The sequence below is a fragment of the Fusarium oxysporum genome, chromosome 13 (assembly GCF_000149955.1).
Source record: "Fusarium oxysporum f. sp. lycopersici 4287 chromosome 13, whole genome shotgun sequence".
Taxonomy (NCBI): domain Eukaryota; kingdom Fungi; phylum Ascomycota; class Sordariomycetes; order Hypocreales; family Nectriaceae; genus Fusarium; species Fusarium oxysporum.
The window spans coordinates 238,250-260,275 of NC_030998.1; the positions used below are offsets into that span (position 1 = coordinate 238,250).

The 22,026-nt window shown below is 51.9% G+C and overlaps 3 protein-coding genes across 3 annotated transcripts; 1 reads left to right on the forward strand and 2 right to left on the reverse strand.

Moving 5' to 3' along the window:
* The first annotated feature begins 268 nt into the window (after positions 1–268).
* FOXG_11967 (uncharacterized protein) lies at positions 269–17,900 on the forward strand. Its single transcript, XM_018391697.1, has 2 exons — positions 269–1,809; positions 1,863–17,900. The coding sequence occupies exons 1-2, from the start codon at positions 334–336 to the stop codon at positions 17,733–17,735; spliced, it is 17,349 nt and encodes a 5,782-aa protein (XP_018250392.1). The 5' UTR covers positions 269–333; the 3' UTR covers positions 17,736–17,900.
* Positions 17,901–18,110: 210 nt separating this feature from the next.
* On the reverse strand, positions 18,111–19,382 carry FOXG_11968 (uncharacterized protein). The gene is made up of 2 exons (XM_018391698.1): positions 19,060–19,382; positions 18,111–19,003 (listed from the first exon to the last, which is right to left on the reverse strand). Exons 1-2 carry the CDS (start codon positions 19,252–19,254, stop codon positions 18,176–18,178), a joined length of 1,023 nt encoding a protein of 340 aa, XP_018250393.1. The 5' UTR covers positions 19,255–19,382; the 3' UTR covers positions 18,111–18,175.
* A 322-nt stretch (positions 19,383–19,704) lies between these two features.
* FOXG_11969 (uncharacterized protein) lies at positions 19,705–21,981 on the reverse strand. The gene is made up of 2 exons (XM_018391699.1): positions 20,169–21,981; positions 19,705–20,116 (listed from the first exon to the last, which is right to left on the reverse strand). The coding sequence occupies exons 1-2, from the start codon at positions 21,748–21,750 to the stop codon at positions 19,959–19,961; spliced, it is 1,740 nt and encodes a 579-aa protein (XP_018250394.1). The 5' UTR covers positions 21,751–21,981; the 3' UTR covers positions 19,705–19,958.
* Positions 21,982–22,026: the final 45 nt, after the last annotated feature.

The window sequence follows — 22,026 nt, forward strand, 5'->3', positions numbered from 1 at the left end:
ATCGCCTACCATCTAATCCCTTATCGCAATAAACCTAATCCACGAAAGTCCCTCTATTGCTGTGTTGGCATGCTGACTGCCGCTTACCGTGCCGCTTTGCGCCACAAGGGACAATCCTGCCGATAGCGCCGATCCTGATCCTGATCCTGAACTGATCCTGTCAGCCCCCCCCAGTGCTTCACAACCAAAATGCCCGACCTCAACACCCATTACCTAAGCTACATACCGCTGAATACAGCATCATATAGATGAACAGGATCTCAAGCAATGTAATTTTCGTAAACGCAATCATTATACCCAAAAATACCCTCTTCTCAATTCCCTACCGCAGCAATGGCTCAAACCGACGCTATGCAGGATATCCTGCACCTTGAACTCGCCAATGCGCTGCACATCAGCACTGAGGAGTTGAACCTCGACCAATCATTTCTCGTGCAGGGTGGAGACTCCCTGTCGGCCGTTCAGTTCCTGAGTAAATGTCGTCTGCGTGGTATTCACATTGATATCGTGGATACGGTGCAGTGCAAGACGCTTGCTGAACTTGTTGAACGCATCATCTCCAAGCATGAGAGCAATCCACATAACCTTATCCTCAACGATCGCGTCGGGAACAGTGACACGAGCACTTCTTCATCAAGCTCTGACGATGCTGCTTCTGCTACGGGGTCTGATAGCACTGATACTGTTCCCGATGTGAGATTGAAGCATCTAGCTCAAGATCCTGCGAGGCAGATTGAGAGTATCGGTCCTTGTTCGTCTATGCAGAATCGTATTCTCATCAGTCAGGCTGTGAACCCAGCGGCGTACCAATGCCGCTTTATTCTCAGGATCAAGTCGAGTGTACCAGACTCTTTGACAGCCTCACATATTGCAAACGCTTGGCCTCGCATTGTTGCCCGCCATTCAAGTCTTCGAACGACTTTTCTTGAGAGCGAGACTCGGCAGTCAACGTTTGACCAAGTTGTTTGGACAGAAGTCAACCCCAAAGTCACCATCCTCCAAGACGAAGCCCAAGTCAAAGCCGACGGAATGCTGAACTCCTTTGAGAGCGGAAGTGTACCTCATCACATGTACATCTATGCCGCCTCCTCTTCAGAACTCATCCTGAGACTTGAAGTCTCACACGCCGTCATCGACGGCCGATCTGCAGATGTTCTCCTCTACGACCTCTGCGCAGCATACGAGAACCAACTCCCCGACACAAAAGCTATGCCGTACACAGACTTTGTGCGCATGGAGGAGGAGAGTTTTCAAGATGTTGAGCGCATTGCGGGTTATTGGCAGAATTACCTACGTGATGCGGAGGAGACGTATCTCGCTGGTGTGGGCAACAAGCCAAGAGCTGGTCTTCACACGCTTCAAGATCGTGTTGACATTCCGGCGGAAGAAGCTCGTCGCTTCTGCGATGCTTACGGTGTTACCCTCGTGAGTGTCTGTCAGGTCGCTTGGAGTATTGTTCTTCGTCTTTTTGCCATGAAAGACGACGTTACCTTTTCTTACGTCAATTCTGGTAGACAGACTGATCTGCCTGGTATTGACGGAGCGATCGGTCTTTTCATCAGCAGTTTGCTACTGCGGGTCAAGTTCAAAGACGACCCTACAGTCTTGGACATGCTCAAGACTGTGACAGACGACGTCTTCCGAGGAATGGCGCATGACAAGGTTCCACTTATGGCAAAGGGAGCCAAGCTTCCTACGAGTCACAAATGGGGAAACTCGATTCTCTCGTTCCGAAAGGAGTGGAAGCCTAAGTCTACTGGCCACAAAGAGCTTGAGATGAGCTTTTTGCGAGGTGTCAGCCCTACAGACGTAAGTATCCTACCTCGCTCCTCATGTTGTAGCAAGATACTAACATGTGATAGTATGATCACTCCATCAATGTCGAGATCGGCGAAGGCGGTATCGCCGTTGACTACGACATCTGGACATCAACAACCAACCAAGCAGACGCAGCCAAGATGCTAAACTGCTTCCTTGAAGCAATTCGCTTCATCATCACCAACCCATCCGCCAAAGTCAATTCCTTCGATGGTATCTCCTCCAAAGACGCCCAGCATCTGCGCGACGTCAATGGTGAAGGCCGACAACCCGTTGCTTCGTGTATACACACCCTCGTTCAAGAGGTTACAGACCGTCAGCCTGATGCCATGGCGGTGTATGCTTGGGATGGAACCATGACCTACCGGGAACTTGACACTGCGGCGAGCAGCCTTGCAGAACACCTTATGAAGTTGAACATTGGACCGGAGGTTATGGTGGGCATTTGTATGGACAAGTCGCGGTGGGCGTCTGTCTCTATGCTAGCTGTTCTAAAGTCCGGCGGAATCGTTCTTCCCCTCGGCGCAGACCAACCACTCTCTCGTCTCCAAACTATCCTCTCCGACACAAAAGCCCCCATCATTCTCGTTGACAACGCTCAGCTCAATCGCCTCAAGGATCTCGGCCCTCAACAACTCATCGAAGTCAACGAAGCTCTCTTCCAAACCCTCCCCTCCGCTTCTCGCTCCGCTTGTACCACTGTTTCTACAGATAACGCTGCTTGGGTCGTCTACACGTCCGGTAGCACGGGTACACCCAAAGGCGTGGTTATTCAACACTCTGCGCTTTGCACGAGCATTACATCGCATGGAACTGCCTTTGGCGTCAAGGGTGCGCGCGTGCTCCAGTTCGCTTCTCATACGTTTGACGTGACGATCCAAGAGGTCTTTACGACTTTGTGTATGGGAGGCTGCGTCTGCGTGCCGTCAGAAGATGATCGCGTCAACCATCTCCAGTCTTTCATTTCCTCCGCCAAAGTGGACTTCCTCTCGCTGACTTCCACCGTCGCCGGCCTTCTCGACCCATCTCAACTTCCATTGATCAAGACCGTAATCCTCATGGGCGAACCCGTTAAACCCGCTGTTCTCGATCTATGGAAAGACCAAGCCTCTGTTCTCGAATCCTACGCCCCATCTGAGTGCAGTATCTACGCTACTGTATCTCCCCAACCGATGAAGCACATCTCTCAGGTCTCTGTTCTTGGCATTCCGCTGGCGAGTTGTTTCTGGGTCGTTGATCCCAAGAATTACAATCGTCTCTGTCCTATTGGCGCACCGGGAGAACTTCTCATCGAAGGCCCGCTTCTCGCGAGGGGGTATTTGAACGATGAGATCAAGACGAACAAGTCGTTCATTGTTGATCCGGAGTTTGTGACCAAGTATGACCTTGGGAGGAATCGACGGATGTACAGGACTGGTGATTTGGTGAGGCAGAATGATGATGGGTCGTATACGACGCTGGGACGACAGGATACGCAGATTAAGATCCGTGGACAGAGAGTTGAGGTTGATGAGATTGAGTATCACATCACTCGTCATCCTTCTTCCATCCAGGCTGTTGTTCTGTACGTTCATGGCCAGCTTGTCGCTGCGTTCAGTCTCCCTAGCGATGGTGCTGCGTACAGCGGTGCTGCGTTGGATGGCGAGAACGCCGTTGACAAACCAGCTGCTATGCTTGTAGCTTCTGAGGTCCAGCTCTACCTGTCGCAGTATGTTCCTGACTACATGATTCCTCGACTCTGGATTCCGATGGCGAGCTTGCCCATCAATTCATCCGGCAAAGCTGACCGACGTCGCATTTCCGAATGGATCAAGAATCTCGATCTGTCTTCTTACTCTGACCTGGAGCACCAAGTCGAAGATGGTCTCCAGGTAACATTCTCAGAGCGACAGCTCCGAGAAATCTGGAGCAGCGTCTTGAACAAGCCCATCAATCACATCAGCTACCGTCGCTCATTCCTCTCCCTCGGCGGTGACTCCATCACAGCGATGCAAGTCGTTTCAGCCTGTCGCAAGCAAGGCCTCATCGTAACAGTGCGACAAATCCTCCAGAGCCCTGCCATCTCCGAACTTGCGCTGCGTGTCAAAGAGGCAAGCGACAAAATGGGCGACGAGCAACTCCCAATTGAGATCCCCGATGAGCCATTTGGCCTCTCACCCGCGCAGAAGATGTTCTTCCAAGACATTGCTCCCTCAGGTCTACGAGCCGATGGACCTCATCGCTTCAATCAAAGCGTCTGCTTCCGCATTCCTCAGAACGTTGCGGCAAACACTGTTGCTCGCGCGATTGAAGCCATCGTCACCAAGCACGCTATGCTTCGCGCGCGCTTCCAGACTGATCAGGACAGTAGTCAAGGTTGGCAGCAGCGTGTTGAGAAGCAGATCATGGGGTCTTATCGCTTTCAGACTCACAAGGTCAGCGACGATGCTGCGACAGAGGATATTATCCGTCACTCGCAAGGGTCTTTGGATCTTGAGTATGGGCCTGTTTTCGCTGTTGACGTATTTGAGATGGACGATGGACAGTTGATCAATTTGACTGCGCACCACCTTGTCATCGATCTCATGTCTTGGAGAATCCTTGCAGCTGATCTAGAGCATTTCTTGCGCTTTGAGACGCTGCAGCCTTCTATGTCGCTGCCTTTCCCGACTTGGTCCAAGGCTCTTATGAACCAGGCCAAGACTGTTGCTGCGCCTGAGGACACGGTGATTGATACTTGGTCTTACTGGAGTCTTGAGCCTGGCTCTTTTGTTCGCGAAGACCAGATTGTTGAGACTCTGACCATTGATGCAGACACCAGCGCTCAATTGCTGGGCCCTGCCAACGAGTCCCTGCATACTGGCGTCACAGACATTCTTCTCGCTGCTCTACACCAATCCTTCGCGGATGTTTTTACCGACCGATCGGCACCGACGATCCACGTTGAAGGTCACGGCCGAGATGCGGGCGGTGATGTCTCCGAGACAGTTGGCTGGTTCACCACCGTAACTCCCCTCCAGGTCTCATATACCAGCAACACTGCCTTCATCTCCATCCTCCAACAAGTCAAGGACTTCCGCAAGCTCAACGCAGATAACACTGCAACCGAGTTCGCAGCCAAGTACAAGTCCTCATCCACCACTGGAACCTCTCCCCAGAATCTCATTGAGATTCTCTTCAATTACCACGGTCAATTCCAACAGCTCGATAGTGCGGATGGTCTTCTCAGTATTCACAAGCTTCACTCATCCGAGACTTCAATCGGCGATAAAGTTCGACAACAAGCCGCCATCACAATTGAAGTCTCCGTCGATGCGGGTTGTGTTACTATCAGTGTAGGTTTCAGCCGTCGCATGCCAAAGGGCGATGATGTTCGACGATGGTTACAGCGCTATGGAGAGGGTATTACCTCTGCGGTAAGTGAGCTAATGTATACAGAACGAACCGCCACAGCGAGTGATTATCCGCTTTCGCATTTGAGCAGCACCGACCTTGTTGCGCTGAAGAAGCATATTCTCGAACCGACTAACATTAGCTGGGATGCTGTTGTGGATATCCTGCCTTGTTCTTCTACGCAGCAGGGTATTTTTATCAGTCAATTGAAGTCGCCTACTACATACCGATTGAGACAGACATGTCGCGTCATACCTACAGACTCTCAGAGTGTGGATGTCAAGAGGCTTGGAGATGCCTGGCGACAAGTCGTCAGCAATCACTCCATCATGCGCACCATCTTCACCATGGTTCCCTTCAACGACCGATTCTACCAAGTCGTTCTCAAGTCCGTTGAGCCCGACATCCGCTTCATCACTTGTTCCTCTGAGACAGAGGTTCAAGAGTGTATTGCAAGCCATGCGCTTATGGAGGATCATCTCGGTCGGCCATCGCATCGCTTCTTGGTTATCTCGACAGAAGACGGCCATGTATACGGACACTTTGAGATCAGCCATGCACTCGTTGACGCATCATCCGTTCAGCTTCTCGTCAACACCCTCCTCCAAGCTTACGAGGGCGCTGCAAACATTTCTGGCTCTGACTACGGTACTTACATCTCGTTCCTAGAGCAAGGCTCCGAGGAAGACGACTTGCGCTACTGGGAGAAGCGTCTAGCCACCGTTGAGCCATGTCAACTCCAACTCGGCGAGGACCTCACCACCTCCGAAGAAGACGTGGGCCATTCCGTATCCACAGCGATGCAGGGCATGACCACCCTCCAGAAACTCTGCCAATCCAACGACATCACCCCCGCCAACGTGCTCCAACTCGCCTGGGCTCTCGTCCTTTCCTCCCGCACACAGCTTGATGAAGTATGCTTCGGCTATCTCTCCAGTGGACGAGACATTCCCATCGATGGGGCAGATACCCTCGTTGGACCGATGATCAACATGATCGTCTGCAACATTGCGCTCGACTATTCTCAAAGCTGTGTTGATGCGATGAAGGATATACAAGATCGCTTCCTCGACAGCTTTGAGCATCAGCGCGTGTCTTTGGCGACTATTCAGCATTCGCTGTCGAGTTCCCAGCAATCCCTCTTCAACACGACTGTCTCTTACGTTCGGGCTCCAAATTTGAGTGGTGGGGCGCGCAGCATCCAGTCTATTCGCTTGGAGAGGATTGCAGCTGATGAGTCCACCGAGTATGACTTCAATCTCAGCATGTTAGAGACCGAGAGCGGCATCGACATCGCACTGCAGTACCTCCCTGGCGCCGCTTCCACAAAGACAGCCCAACGTCTTCTCAATCACCTCAAGCATGTTGTTCAGGTTCTCAGCACCAGTGAGACTACCTCTCTCCTGGGCGATCTCGATCTTGTCCCCGCAGAAGACAAGCAGACCATGACGGCTATCAACCGTGAGGTTCCAAAGTCTCTCGACTCTTGCGTCCATCTCCTCGTCCAGGAAATGACCAATCGCCAACCCAACGCCCTTGCCTTCCAAGCATGGGACGGATCACTGACCTACCGCGAACTTGACCTCGCCGCTAGCACCTTGGCCAAGCACCTCATGACAAATCTCAACGTTGGGCCAGAAGTCATGGTAGGTATCTGCATGGACAAGTCCATCTGGGCAGCCATGTCAATGCTCGCAGTCCTCAAAGCCGGCGGTGTCGTTCTCCCACTAGGAGTCCAACAGCCTCTTTCTCGACTCCAGACCATCCTCAAGGATACGCAAGCTTCTGTTATCCTCGTTGATGCAAAACAGAAGGCTCATCTGGCTGGTGTCGACTCAGAGCTCATTGAAGTCAACCACCAATTCACGGATGGTCTTGTCCCTGCTGAATTCGGGTTCTCCAACCCTGATGTGCAGCCTGATAATGCTGCTTGGGTCGTGTACACTTCTGGAAGTACTGGTGTGCCGAAGGGTGTTGTGTTGCAGCACTATGCGTTGTGTACTAGTATGCGATCGCATGGCGCAGCATTCAGCCTCGTTCCCTCGTCTCGCGTGCTGCAGTTTGCTGCATATACATTTGACGTTACTATCCAAGAGACATTTACGACGCTTTACTATGGAGGTTGTGTGTGTATTCCTTCAGAGGAGGAACGTCTCAATGACCTGGAGGGATGTATCGTGTCCATGGACGTCAACTTCGTCTCCCTGACCTCAACAGTCGCTGGCTTGTTGTCACCGTCCAAGATGCCGCTGGTCAAGACTCTAATCCTGATTGGCGAGCCAGTCAAGCCTTCAGTCTTGGATCTTTGGATGCCACAGGCAGCATGCTTGGATGCATACGGACCATCCGAGTGCAGTATCCAGAGTGCCATCTCCCCCGAACCAATGACAGATCGTCGCCAAGCCATGATCTTGGGTACACCATTAGAGTCTTGCCGCTTCTGGGTCGTTGACTACCGCGACTACAACAAGTTGTGCCCCGTTGGTGTACCAGGTGAACTCCTCATTGAAGGTCCTCATCTCGCACGCGAGTATCTCAACGACGCCACCAAGACCGCCAACTCTTTCATCACTGATCCTGCTTTCCTTGCCGATCTTGGTCTCGAGTCTACCGGCCGTCGTATGTATCGCGCCGGTGACTTGGTGCGACAAAATGACGATGGAACATACTCCAACCTAGGCCGACGCGATCAACAGATCAAGATTCGCGGCAAGCGTGTTGAAGTCGGCGAGATTGAGTATCACATCTCACGCCATTCATCCGGCATTCGCGCCTGTGTCGTCTTTACCACCAGTGGATCCAGTGATGGTCAGCTCGTTACAGCATTCAGTGTTCCTCACGATGACAAGGCTGCGCACGATGAGACAGCGTACAACGGCATCGCTGGTCGTGATGGAATCGATATAACAGCTGCACTACTCCTCGCCTCCGAGATTCAGATGTATCTCTCGCAGCATATCCCCGACTACATGATTCCTCGTCTCTGGATCCCGATGACTACACTACCCATCAACTCGTCCGGCAAAGCTGATCGCCGAGCTGTAACGGAGTGGATCAACAGTCTAAGCCCAACCGAGCTGGCATCTTATTCTGAGCTTGAGAGCGCTGCTGAGGAAGCATCGCTCAATGTCACTCCCACCGAACAGAAGCTCCGCGAGATCTGGAGCTCTGTTCTCAACGTCCCTAATGTCGGCTACAGACGATCCTTCATGTCGCTTGGTGGCGACTCCATTACTGCTATGCAAGTCGTCTCTGCATGCCGTGAAATCGGGGTTCTCGTAACTGTTCGCGACATTCTTCAGAGTCCTGCTATTTCAGACCTTGCGACACGCGTCAAAGCTAGTGAAGGCGAGGTCTTCTCTGCTGAGATCCCAGATGGACCTTTTGAGCTTTCGCCTGCCCAGACGATGTTCTTTGAGGACATTGCACCAGCTGGACTCAAGTCGGAGGGATCGTTCCGCTTCAATCAGAGCGTTTGCTTCCGTCTCCAATCTGAGGGACGCATTAGTGAGGAGTCTGTCGCTAAGGCTATCGAGGCTGTAGTGACGAAGCATGCTATGCTACGCTCTCGCTTTGTATCTCAAGACCAAGGATACCAGCAGTGGATTGAGAAGCAAGTCCCCGGTTCGTACAGGTTTAAGTCTCACAACGCCGACGATGATACCGCTGTGCAAGCGATCATGCTCGAGTCGCAGAGCACTCTTGATCTCGAACACGGCCCAGTCTTTGCAGCCGAGTTCATCCAGACTCCAGATCGCCAGCTTCTCTTCCTGACTGCACACCATCTCGTCATTGATCTCATGTCATGGCGAATCATCGCCAAGGACCTGGAGCAGATTCTCCAGAGTGGTTCAATGGTTACTGCGCAGTCTCTTCCATTCCCGACATGGAGCAACGCCGTACTCCAGCAGGCTCAGTCAATTGACTCTGTCACTGAGGCTGACACCGCGGCATCGTGGTCTTACTGGGGTCTTCAGCCAGGCGAGTACATCACAGAAGATCAGATCTTTGAGACTGTCAAATTAGATGAGCAGGTCACATCTCAACTCCTCGGTCCAGCCAACGAGCCTTTACGCTCCGGTGTCGCAGACATCCTTCTTGCCGCCCTATCAACCTCATTCCGCCACTCTTTCGCCGATCGCGCCGGTCCCTCCATCTTCATCGAAGGTCACGGCCGCGACACTCAAGCTCTGGACATTAACTACGATCTCTCCGACACAGTGGGTTGGTTCACAACCGTCACACCTCTCAACATCTCAGACAACGCCACCTTCATTTCCACCCTACGTCAAGTCAAGGATCTTCGTAAACTCAACTCTGGTCGTGAAGTCCTCGACTTTGTATCCCAGCGTTCAGGACCAATTGAAGTTCTGTTCAATTACCATGGTCAATTTCAGCAGCTTCAGCGCTCTGATGGTCTTCTCACTCTTGACAAGCTTCATCAGTCTGTTGGACAACTTGATGCTTCTGTTGGTGGCAAAGTCCGACAACATGCTGCTCTCAGCGTTGAGGTGTCAATCGATGATGCGGGCAAGACGCATCTCATGGTTGGCTATCCTCGTCATAGTCCCAAGAGTCAAGCTATCCGCGATTGGCTTGGACAGTATGCGCGTGCTATCACGCAAGGCGTTCAAGAGCTGGTCATTTCTGAGCCGATGTGTACGATCAGTGATTTCCTTCTCGCTCAACTGACCAACGACGACCTCGACACGCTGTACCAGTACTGTCTCACGCCAGGTTCCATTTCCTGGGCGAATGTCGAGAACGTTCTTCCATGTTCGCCCATTCAACAGGGTATTCTTCTCAGTCAATTGAGAGCTCCCTCCCGATACCGTCTCAAGCAGACTTGTCGCATTCTCCCCGCCGATCCTTCATCACCCGTCGACATTGCGCGACTCGCAAATGCCTGGCGACAAGTCGTTGGACAACATTCCATCATGCGAACCATATTCACTGGCGCCTTGTCGCACCACGATCGCTTCTACCAGGTCGTTCTCAAGGCGCTGGAAGCTGACATTCAGATCATTGAGCCATGTTCCAGCGATGAGGAAGTCCAGCGATTCATCAAGCACCACGCCTTACTCCATGATCCCGTCGGACGTCCTTCGCACCGCTTCCTCATCATCCCCACCGTCGATGGTCATGTTTTCGGCCATTTCGAGATCAGCCATGCTCTGGTCGACGCTTCTTCCGTTCAACTCCTCGTGAACGACCTACTCGGAGCTTACGAGTCTGTCTCGCCCACCAAAACATCAATCTCTCTGTCGCGCAACTCCGACTACGGCAGCTACGTCTCCTTCCTCGAGCAACACCGTCACTCCGAACAAGAAGATCTCCAGTACTGGAAAGATCTTCTCGAGACTGCAGAGCCATGCCATCTTCAACTCGGCCAACAACAGCACGACACCTCGGAGATGGAAACAGGCCACGCCGTCACAGCTCACATCCCCGATGTCTCTGTCCTTCGTGACATGTGTCGCAACTACAACGTCACCGCTGCAAACGTTGCTCAATTAGCTTGGGCATTGGTGCTAGCTTCGCGCGTGGAGCTGAACCAGATTTGCTTCGGATACCTTTCCAGCGGCCGTGACATTCCAATCGATGGTGTTGAGAGGCTCGTTGGACCTATGATCAATATGATGATCTGCTATGTCCAATTGGACTATAACTCCACCACTGTTGATGTCATCCGACAAATTCAGGATCGGTTCTTCAAAGGGTTTGATCACCAGCGTGCTTCGTTGGCGTCAATTCAGCATTCTCTCCAGGGAACACAGCAGCAGACACTCTTCAACACCACCGTTTCATACACCCGTGCACTAAACATGGACGGTGCCACAGAGAACAACTCTATTAAGCTTGAGCGCGCATCAGCCGATGAATCAACAGAGTATGACTTCAACCTAAGCATTCTCGAGAATGATCAGAGCCTCGACCTTGTTCTTCAATACATCCCCGGCGTCGCAAGCCACGAAGTCGCCCAGCGTCTGCTCAACCAGCTCAAGCATGTCATCCAGGTCCTCAGCCAACACACAACCTCCACCCTCGCTGATCTCGACCTCGTACCAACGGAGGAGAAACATGCTATCGTAGCTAAGAACAGAGACGCCCCAGCTCCCGTCGCTTCAACCATTCATGCTTTATTCCACGAGGTTTATGAGCGTCGACCAGATGAGATGGCCGTCTACGCATGGGATGGCGTCATGACTTTCCGAGAGTTGGAAGTCGCTGCTGGCAATCTCGCTGGCTATCTCATGGACCTTGGTGTTGGGCCGGAGATCATGGTTGGTATCTGCATGGATAAGTCAAGGTGGGCTGTTGTCGCGATGTTGGCTGTGCTCAAAGCAGGTGGTGTTGTGTTGCCGATGGGCGTGCAGCAGCCGTTACCCCGAGTGCAGACTATCATCACCGATACCAAGGCCCCAATCATCCTCGTCGATGACAAACAACTCGAGCGTCTTGCAGAAACAGGTCCTCGTCTCATCAAAGTCGACGCTGCGCTTCAAAACAACCTCAAGCCCAGCACAGCTGTCTGCTCTACCGCCACTACCGACAACGCTGCTTGGGTAGTCTACACCTCGGGAAGTACAGGAACGCCCAAGGGCGTCGTTCTGCAGCACTCAGCTCTATGCTCTAGCATCCGCTCACACGGCGATGCGTTCGGGGTACGAGATGGATCAAGAGTTCTTCAATTCGCGTCGCATACCTTTGACGTCACGATTCAAGAGGTGTTTACAACGCTCTGCCAGGGCGGATGTACTTGTATTCCCTCTGAAGACGAGCGCATCAATCACTTGCAGGCCTTCATCGCCAAAGCAGAGGTCAACTTCCTATCTCTCACCTCGACAGTCGCAGGCCTGTTGGACCCCGCGCAGCTCCCTCTCGTCAAAACAGTTATCCTCATGGGAGAGCCCGTCAAGCCAGCAGTCATGGACTTGTGGAAAGACCAAGCTATCGTGTTGGAGTCATACGCACCCTCAGAATGCAGCATTTACGCCACGGTTTCCCCAAGACCCATGAAGCACATCAGCCAAGTTCCTGTGCTGGGTATCCCACTCGCCAGCTGCTTCTGGGTCGTCGATCCAAAGGACTTTAACCGTCTTGTGCCCATCGGTGCGCCTGGCGAGTTACTCATCGAGGGACCACTATTAGCACGCGGCTATCTCGGCGACGAGGTCAAGACAGCGAAATCCTTCCTGATTGATCCTGACTTCACCAAGCATCATGGCCTGCAGCCTGGAAGAAGGATGTACAGAACGGGCGATCTCGTCCGACAAAACAGCGACGGCTCGTATACAACGCTAGGACGCAGAGATACACAGATCAAGATCCGTGGTCAGCGTGTTGAATTTGGCGAGATCGAATACTGGGTTGTGCGTTCAGCACCCGAGCTCTCACAAGCTGCTGTTATGCTACTCGATAGTCCTGCCGGTCAATCTTCAGTGCTTGCCGTAGCGCTAGAAATTGCTGATGGTGGGGAAACCAGTGCTGTGGATAATAATCTACAGGGCTTGTCGCAGGCTGATTTGCTGGAGCCTACAACCGCCATGCGAGAGTCATTCGAGGAAGTTCGAGGACATCTCATTTCTGTACTGCCGCGATACATGGTCCCAGAGATATTCATTCCCATGTCGCGACTGCCTCTCAACTCTTCAGGAAAACTTGACCGCCGAGCGATTGACTTGTTCTTGAAGGGGATGAAGCCAGAAGAGCTAGACATTTACCGTCCCAATGCAGCGGCCAAGGCAGATGTATCTACCGAGACTGAGCGACAACTCCAACAGCTTTGGGCTAGCGTTCTCGGGAGACCTGCCAATACTGTTGGAGCCAAGGACAGTTTCTTCCATCTCGGCGGCGACTCCATCACCGCGATGCGTCTCGTCGAAGCATCGCGCAGCACAAACATGCTCCTCCGCGTCGCCGATGTCTTTGAACACCCTCGTCTCTCCGAACTCGCTAGCATTCTAGACTCTCGAACTGCTGAAGGACACGACCAATCATCGCTGGTGCCAATCCCAGCGCCATTCTCTCTCTGGCCCGAACACGGCGCCGAGAAACAAGTGGGTCTCCGTGCCGAGATTGCGGAGCGGTGCGGTGTCATGGCGGAGCAGATTGAAGATGTTTATCCTTGCACGCCACTTCAAGAGGGATTGCTTCTTACGACTGTTCGGCAACCGACCGCTTATATCAGTCGAAGAATTTTCTCTTTGAGTGATGAGATCAATGTTTCGCGACTTCAGGCTACTTGGCAGAAGATGGCTGAGGCGGCGCTTGTTTTGCGAACCCGTATTCTATTGGGTCTCACCTCCGGCTCAGTGCAAGTCGTTGTGAATGAACCTCTTGAATGGCACACTGCGTCTTCGCTCGAAGAATACATCGACCACGACAGTGCATTGAGCATGAGCGAGGGCAAACCACTCATGCGTTTCGGTCTCGTGGAGTCTAACGGCGAACGTCTTCTCGTCTGGACAGCTCACCACAGCGTCTACGACGGCTGGAGCTTAACAATGATGTACCGCCAAGTATCCAACATGTACTGGCACGACGCGACACCAATCTCAGCACCATACACGCCATTCATCGCTTATCTCGGCCAAGCTGATGCGACCATAGCCGCGAGCTATTGGCGCGAGCAACTTCAGGGTAACCCCACTGCCTTCCCTGCTCTGCCCTCCATGCGATACCAGCCTCAGCCGCGACAGAAGCTTGTGCAGAGCCTTGACTTTGTTCGACAAGGAAAGTCTGAGGTTTCGTTGTCGAATTTGTTGCGTGCGGCTTGGGCGCTTATGGTTGCGCAGTATTCTGGTAGCAATGATGTTGTTTTTGCGGCTACGCTTTCGGGGCGGAATGCGCCTGTGCATGGCATTACTGAGATGCTGGCGCCGACTATCACTACTGTTCCTGTGAGGGTTTGCATCAATTCAGCTACCAACGCTCGCGAGTTCCTTCAGAATGTACAGCAACAGGCGACGGATATGATTCCTTTCGAGCACACAGGCCTCCAACGCATCGCGGAACTTGTCCCCGACGCAGCCGCTGCCCTTGACATGCAGCACCTCTTTGTCGTTCAGCCTGCTGCAGATAGCGACGATGCATCGGCCGAGTTCCCTGGTCTTGTACATCGACAGGACATGTCTGAGCAGTTCGATGACTATGCGCTCACCGTGGAGTGCAGCATCGGATCAAAGGGCATCTCGATTGAAGCCCGATTCGACGGTGCAGTCATTTCAACAGCGCAGATGCAGCGCATGTTGCAGTCCTTCGCTCACATTGCCAGTCAATTGAAGCAAGCCGAGAGTGGTACCGACAGCACCCGCATCTCCGACATGGATACGCTGAGCCCTCAGGATATGGATCGCATTCTCTCTATCAACAGCGGTCCCATCCCCAGCGTCGAGCGCTGTGTACACGACCTCATCCTCGACATGGTATCCCACCAACCCGACGCAACAGCCATAAGCGCATGGGACGGCACCCTCAGCTACAAACAACTCAAACAACTCTCAGGAAAACTCTCCGATCATCTCGTCAGTCTCGGCGTTCGTCACGGCACCAGTGTTGGCGTGTGCATGGATAAATCTCAATGGGCTGCTGTTTCAATGCTAGCCATCCTACGGGCTGGTGGTGTTGTCGTTCCACTGGGTGTACAGCTCCCTCTTGGTCGTATCAAGCTCATTGTAGATGATGCGAACGTCAGTATTGTACTGGCTGATCAAAAGCAGACTGAGCGGCTGGCTGGTTTGAACTTGGAGATGTTTACTGTTGATGAGTCGTTGCGCAAGAGGGTCGTTGTCAGTGACGTCGGTATCCCAGATCGATGGTACACTCGCGTCACTGAGATCAACGTCAATCAGCCAGCCTGGATTGTGTATACCTCTGGCAGTACAGGTACACCAAAGGGTGTGGTTCTTACTCATGCCGGTATCTCGTCTAGTCTGGACAGTCAGAAGAAGGTCTTTGGTCTCAGCAAAACTTCTCGAGTACTTCAATTCGCAGCACATACCTTTGATGCTGCTATCCAAGAGATCTTCACCACGCTGTCTGCTGGAGCATGTGTCTGCGTGCCGTCTGAGGATGAGAGGATGAGCGATCTGCAGCATTTCATCATTGAAAGGGCGGTCAACTTCCTGTCTATCACACCTACGGTCGCTGAGCTTCTTACACCATCTCAGCTACCTAACATCAACACGGTGGTATTGCTCGGTGAACCTGTCAAGCCGTCAGTTCTTGACTTGTGGATGGATCATCATGCAGATATCCTCGGCGGTTACGGCCCAACCGAATGTTCCATCTACGCCATCGTGTCAGCAGCCCCATTTACAGACAGGAAGCAAGCTAACGTCCTCGGCTCTCCGCTGCCAAGCTGTCGTGTTTGGGTTGTCCATCCTGATGACCACAACAAACTTTGCCCGATTGGTGCCCCAGGAGAGCTTCTCATCGAAGGTCCCCAGGTTTCGCAGGGCTATCTGAACGATGCAGCCAAAACAGATGGCGCATTCATCACAGACCCTGGCTTTACAGCGCGTTACGGCTTGGGCAACGGACATCGCATGTACCGTACAGGCGACTTGGTTCAACAGAACGACGATGGGACATACACCAATCTCGGTCGTCGGGATACGCAGGTCAAGATTCGCGGTCAGAGAATTGAGTTGGGAGAGATTGAGTACTCAGTGGTACAATCATCGGAGGATATTAGATCAGCAGCGGCTGTGTTTGTAAACAGGGAGGATAGACCTACAATTGCAGTAGCGGTGGAAGTTGGAGAGGGACAAGTTGGAGATGGAGTGTTGGCTCCTTCGGAGACGCTACAGAAAGCGTGGGAGGAGATTCGCATCAGGCTCGCAGAGGTGGTGCCTCAGTACATGATCCCAGATTTCTTCATCCCTATAAATAAGTTGCCGGTGAACTCATCAGGCAAGCTTGATCGTCGGGCAATCACTGCGGTGTTGGAGGATATGGATGACAACAAATTGGAGGAGTATCGCCTTACGACAGGCGCCCGGTTGGTTCCAGTCACGACGGACATGGAGAAACAACTTCAGCAGCTCTGGAGTCAAGTGCTTCGACGACCCGCGGAGTCAGTCGGCGCAAGCGATAACTTCTTCCATCTCAACGGAGATTCACTTGCTGCTATTCAGCTCGTCGCAGCTGCAAGGGCAGTTGACATCAAGATGACTGTCGCTCAAATCTTCCAGAGCCCTGTCTTGAGAGACCTTGCTACACATCTCGAACAAGCTACGCACTCACATGAGACAAGAAGCCATCATATTGAAGGTGTCGACCAAGCAACACAAGCCGCGATCAAGGCTGCACTTCCTAGCCACTTCAACGTCGAGAAGGTCCTCGAAACAACCGAGTTCCAATCCCTTGTTCTCCACGAACATACACAAGGCCGATGGCTCATGCACGCCACAATCACATACAATCAAAAAGTCGACAAACAACGCGTCCACAGAGCGCTCCAAACCACCGTCGACAAAAACGAAGTCATCCGAACAGTCTTCACCCAGCACGACCGAAAATCCTACCAAGCCATCCTCAACAACTTCACCGTTCCCTTCCAAGAACACATCGCTCCCACGGGCCTATCCACCTTCTGCAAGTCCCTCGTACAAGAAGACCAGAAGAAACATCTTGAGCTTCACGAACCCCCCTTCAAGACATGGTTCGTGCAAGGCGAGCACAAGGATAGTCTTGTGGTTAGGATCTCCCACGCTCAGTATGACGGCATGTCGTTGCCGATTTTCTTCCAGCAGCTGCAGGTGTGGGGTGAGCCTGATGTTGAGGTTGAGGCTGAGGCGCCGCGACAGATGTCGTATTACATTGATGCGCTGAGGGCGATTGATACGAAGCCCGCGATGAAGTTCTGGGGTGATTTGCTGCAGGGCTCGAGCATGGCTCGTCTGCCTGGTGCTTCGCAAACAAGCAAGGCTATGACAGGCTCTTATATCGTCAAGACGGTACTGTCGCCAAAGGTTGAAGGGTCGGGACTCACGGTGTCATCGTACCTCAAGGCAGCTTGGGCAATGGTCCTCGCCAAGGCAACAGGGACATCCGACGTTGTCTTTGCCCATCTCGTCTCCGGTCGTTCGCTACCAATCGACGACATCGAAAAGGTCAACGGTCCATGTGTCAACCTCATCCCCATCCGCGTCAACACCGCCCAGCCCCAGTCTACCATTCTTCAACAAGTCCACCAACAGCACATCTCAGCCTTGCCACACGAACATCTCGGCTGGGAGACCATCTTCCGCCAGTGCACAAACTGGAACACCCCAACAGATCAAATCCCTCGCTTCTCTTCTATTCTGCAATACCAGAATTTGCCCGAGGCTCAGAACAGCTTTGGCATGCATGGCGCTGAGTGCAGTGTTGACTACACTGTTGTACCGCCTAATGTTACGGATGTTTGGGTCACGGTTGAGCCCAAGGGTGGTGAGATGAGTATTGTGGCGGGATACTCGGAGGAGGTTATCGCTTCAGAGGTGGTGGAGGGATTGATGGAGGATCTTTGTGAGGTTCTGAAGGGGATTGAGACTTGAGATTGATAGCGCACGACTTTCCTAATGTTAGTTCTTTTAAGAGTATTATTTACTGGAGTTTGGAGTTTGGAGTTGGGCTTGGTGCTATTTATTGTATTTACAGATCGAAATTGCCTGGGCTTTCATAGAAAATATCTCTCTTTCTTCTCTTTAATCATGGTCTTTAACCGTATTTATATCTCTATCATTGTCGGTACCTTGATGATCGCGCCTCACAGCAGCCCTCTGCCCCGCAACCTTGAAGTGCCCAGCGCGTTACAAAGGGCGATCAATGCTGATCTCGCTGTACCTCGAGTCTGTATCTGGACATGGCGATGAACTCATTGCGTCTGCGACTACAGCATTCGTCTGCATTGACAATTATGATAGCAATCACTAATCTATTGTTCTATGACTTATTCGACTTGCGAATGAATCGATATGTTATGGAAGTAAATATGCTATCCTGGGCTGAAACGTCCAATTGCTCCATCACTACCGCCATCAAAGCCATCATGGATCAAGTCAAGATGGTTTGGCTTGCTAATCAACTCAATTCCCCTACGACGTCGAGCCTCAACCTGTTTCCAATTCCATTCACCATCTTTGCCCATATAGGCACCCGGATCAAAAGGGTCAGATGTCCCCAGGTCCTGCTCCTCGATTGCCCATCCTCCAGGTCGGGTTGGCAACAGTCCAGCCTCCTCCAACACAGTCGATGGTGGCACCGTAAGACGTTTTAGCTTGAATACGTATTTACTCAGAGCAGTAGCATAGATCTTTTTGCTCAAATCGCCAGACTCCTTGAGGAGCAGCCTTGTCGCTGTTCTCGCAAACCGTGGATCAAGCCACTCTGTCGGGAGAACTGTACCCTTCGGCACGAAATGCGTAACAATGTATAACCATTTTCGATCCCAAGCCAAGACGTAACTCCACATCTCAACTTGTTTAAATGCTGTGATTTCACGTCGGAAGCAGGTTTCAACAGCACCAAGATTTATCCCAAGCCTTCCGCCCATTGGTGTACCAGTCTTTGGATCAAGAACGATCCCAAGCTTGGTGTTATTGGATAGTCGATGAAAGCCATGTCGGAAAAGATATGCAATCAAATGCGCACGTCCAACGTCAAGATCGGCGAAATATGTCGAGTTGGACTTGTGAAGATAATAATCGACTTCGAGGAGAGGAGTGGAAGTCGTGGCGATGATAGGCTTGAAGAGCGCTTTGGGGCCTAACTGGGGTGATTTGCGAAGCACGGTATGGTACGAAACTGTGTACAGAACACGAAGCTGGCTGTCCCATTAGCGCATTTCAAACGAGAGAGAGAGAGAGACAAGAAACTTACTGTCCAGACAAATGGCATCGACTTGAAGTTTGATACGACGAATATGACAATCAACAAACCAAGTATTCGCGTGCCCGTAATGTGAAGCTGGAAGCGGTGTTTTGTGTCGTCCGTCTTGTCGAATCCAGCGACCAGAATCGCAAAGATCAGGACGCTGAGGCCTAGTGTTTTCAACTTGCCTAAACCGAGCGCCATGATGATTCTCTGCCGAGATTCAGCTTGACAGAAGCGATTGAGGCAAAAAGATGTGATACTGACGTTGAAAGTGACTGAACGGAAGAATATGTCTTAGTGCAGCGGCTTTCATGTTGTCTCGCAAACTCTGAGGATCAGCGGCACAATTGGGTTCCGGCTGCGGGGCATGCACTCACTATAAGTTGTGATTAGGACACTGCAAGACCGGGAGGATCTGACGTCGGGATTGCAGGATCAGGATCACGGGGGATTGCGACGTGGTGTTGAACTTGCAAATCGGCACTAACAACTAACATACCAATTTACAACATTCAATTCAGAGCGGCGTTCCGCTATCAGAGCAACGAAAAGGCAGGTTCACAGAAGGCATTCCAGCAAGACCACAAAGCTCATTTTAATACTCTAGCTTAAAAGGCGAAACTAAAATTATTCGTTGCTCTTATGATAAATGCAGCGACTAACTTAGAATGCAGAATGAGTTAAGGATTCCACTGCAGAGCGTCCCTATATGACGAAGCCCGCTGAAGAACATGGCCTAAGCTCACTGTAACACCACAATGCAGTGGTTTGACCCCACTGAGGATGTCAACCTAATTCTATTCTCGTCACTGTAACTTGATCACTGTAATCAACATGATTGCAATTGCGACGACCTTCAATGTCCTTTCGCAGCATTGTTCGCCCTAATCTACCAATTTACTCTTCTAAACATTCGATAAACGCAAGTATATCATCTCCGGTCTATGCGCAACACCAGGGAACGGCTTAAAGCTCGACAGCGGCTTTGGCGTCTGCTCCAGATTAAAGTGCCAAACAATAAGCGCCATCATGATCTTGACCTCCAGCGCAGCCCATTTACGACCTATAACATTGATCAGTAATTGAATTACAGCGCATCAGTGCAGGGAACTTACCAAAACAGGCCCTGGGACCAGCACCGAATGAATGTCGTGGTCCAGCAGAAGGATTGAACGTCAATCGACCCTCTTCATCTTTGACGAGCCATCTCTCTGGGTCAAAGTCTCTCATGCCTTTGACGTCCCATTGTCCGATCTTGCCAGCTGTGCCCTTTGAACTTTCTGATCTCTTCTCCTCGTCAACAGTCAGTGGAGGCATGAAACTTCCAGGTCCATTGTTCAGCATCAAAATCTCTGTGTGCTTGGGGACCATATGACCCAGTATATTAACATCCTGCATCGTCGTGCGGATGTTAGTCTGGGTAACTGAACCACATCGCGTAGACTCTTCAATCATAGCCTCGAAGTACGGAAGTCTCGCAGACATGATCTCGGAAACAGTTGGTGCGTCGCCTCTCTCAACAGCGGCACCGCATTGCTCTCTGAGTTCCTCGCGCACCTTCTTCTGAACATTCTGATGCGTAGTGAGGAACTTGAGGGTCCAGGCAGTGAGAGTGAAGATCTCGTTTCCAGCAAGCATGAAGCTGAAAAGCTCATCTTGGACGGTGCGACTCAACAACTCGGGCGTGCGGCCTTCTTTTCGTGCGCTGTCAATCTCTCGAGCGATGACAATATCGACGGCGCTCTTCATGTGTCGCTTCAGATTACCTTGATCTTCCCAGTTGAGATCAGTCTGATTGGAGAATTTGTTGATCGCTTTCTTGATCTCGTCTTGGATAACAGCTTCTTTGAGGCTTCGGGCGGCACGTAGAGATGGCATTAGGTTGTAGGCCAACCACAAATGCAGTCCGGGTACAAGTGATTGTACGCCGATGTTCATGGCGTCGTTGAGAGCGAGACCGGCTTTGAAGACGGGAGGATCAGGTGCGACGGGGAATTCGACTTCATGGTCCATATCACCCAGGTTGGTGAACTCGGGCAGTGTCTCGAGTAGCTCAGTCTGCGCGTTTGTTGAGCCAGAGTCAAAGCCAAAGGTAGCAGCCCAGATAATCTCAAAAGCCGCCTTGCGAATATCCGTCGAGACAGAAAACGGACGGCCCTTGGCCAATCGCTCTTTAACCCTCCAAAGATCAATCAGCTTCATAGTAGACTTCCACATCTGCGGCCCAGCGACACCGCCCAGAAATGCAGGCGACATGGTATCAGCCACCAACTTCCGATGGGCTTTCCACCGATCACCAGTCGGCATATGGAAGTGGAACTCCGGCACAAGCGGCATGAACAAACTCCTCAAGAATCTCGAACGATCAAACTCCTTCGGTGTTCTCCTCGACAAGATGTCAAAAGCCTCGCGATTATCTGCGACGATGACCCATGGTTTGCCGAGCGGGTGCACAAAGATCTGAAAGACGGGTTCGTTGAGTTCGACGGCGAGATTGGCGAGATAGCCAAACATTTCACCGTGCTTCTTCTTCCATTGTAAGAGTTCCCAGGCGTTGCCGAGGATCTTTTTGGCGTTGGCTTCGCGGTAGACGATGCCGGGGATGGGCTTGGGGAGGAGGGCGCGGCGGATGAGAAGAGTGGCTAGGACAAAGACGGCGACGACGATGCCGAGGGTTTGGGGTGATGGGGAGAACATGATGGCGGTATTTGGGTCGGAATTAGCGAGAATACCACTAAGAGTATTGGAATAGCAGGTAATAGTCTATATAAGCCGGTGAGGCCAATTGCGTGCAGCGCTTACGAGTTGCTGAGGCTCTGGCCCAGGATCAGAGGATTGCGGGATCGGGAGTGTCAATTCACATGCTATCAGCGATGCAGAAAAATGGCATGTTTATTATCTCTTGACTGCCCGATCTTTGTGTACTTCTGCAGGAAGATGCAAGTAAGATAAAGTGCGGCGAAACGTTAATAA

Coding starts and splice junctions, on each gene's coding strand:
- FOXG_11968 (XM_018391698.1), bottom strand. CDS start 19,254: ATGGCGCTCGGTTTAGGCAAGTTGAAAACACTAGGCCTCAGCGTCCTG. Junction 19,004..19,059: donor CGATGCCATTTGTCTGGACA/GTAAGTTTCTTG, acceptor TGGGACAGCCAG/CTTCGTGTTCTGTACACAGT.
- FOXG_11969 (XM_018391699.1), bottom strand. CDS start 21,750: ATGTTCTCCCCATCACCCCAAACCCTCGGCATCGTCGTCGCCGTCTTT. Junction 20,117..20,168: donor TGGTCCCAGGGCCTGTTTTG/GTAAGTTCCCTG, acceptor TCAATGTTATAG/GTCGTAAATGGGCTGCGCTG.
- FOXG_11967 (XM_018391697.1), top strand. CDS start 334: ATGGCTCAAACCGACGCTATGCAGGATATCCTGCACCTTGAACTCGCC. Junction 1,810..1,862: donor GAGGTGTCAGCCCTACAGAC/GTAAGTATCCTA, acceptor AACATGTGATAG/TATGATCACTCCATCAATGT.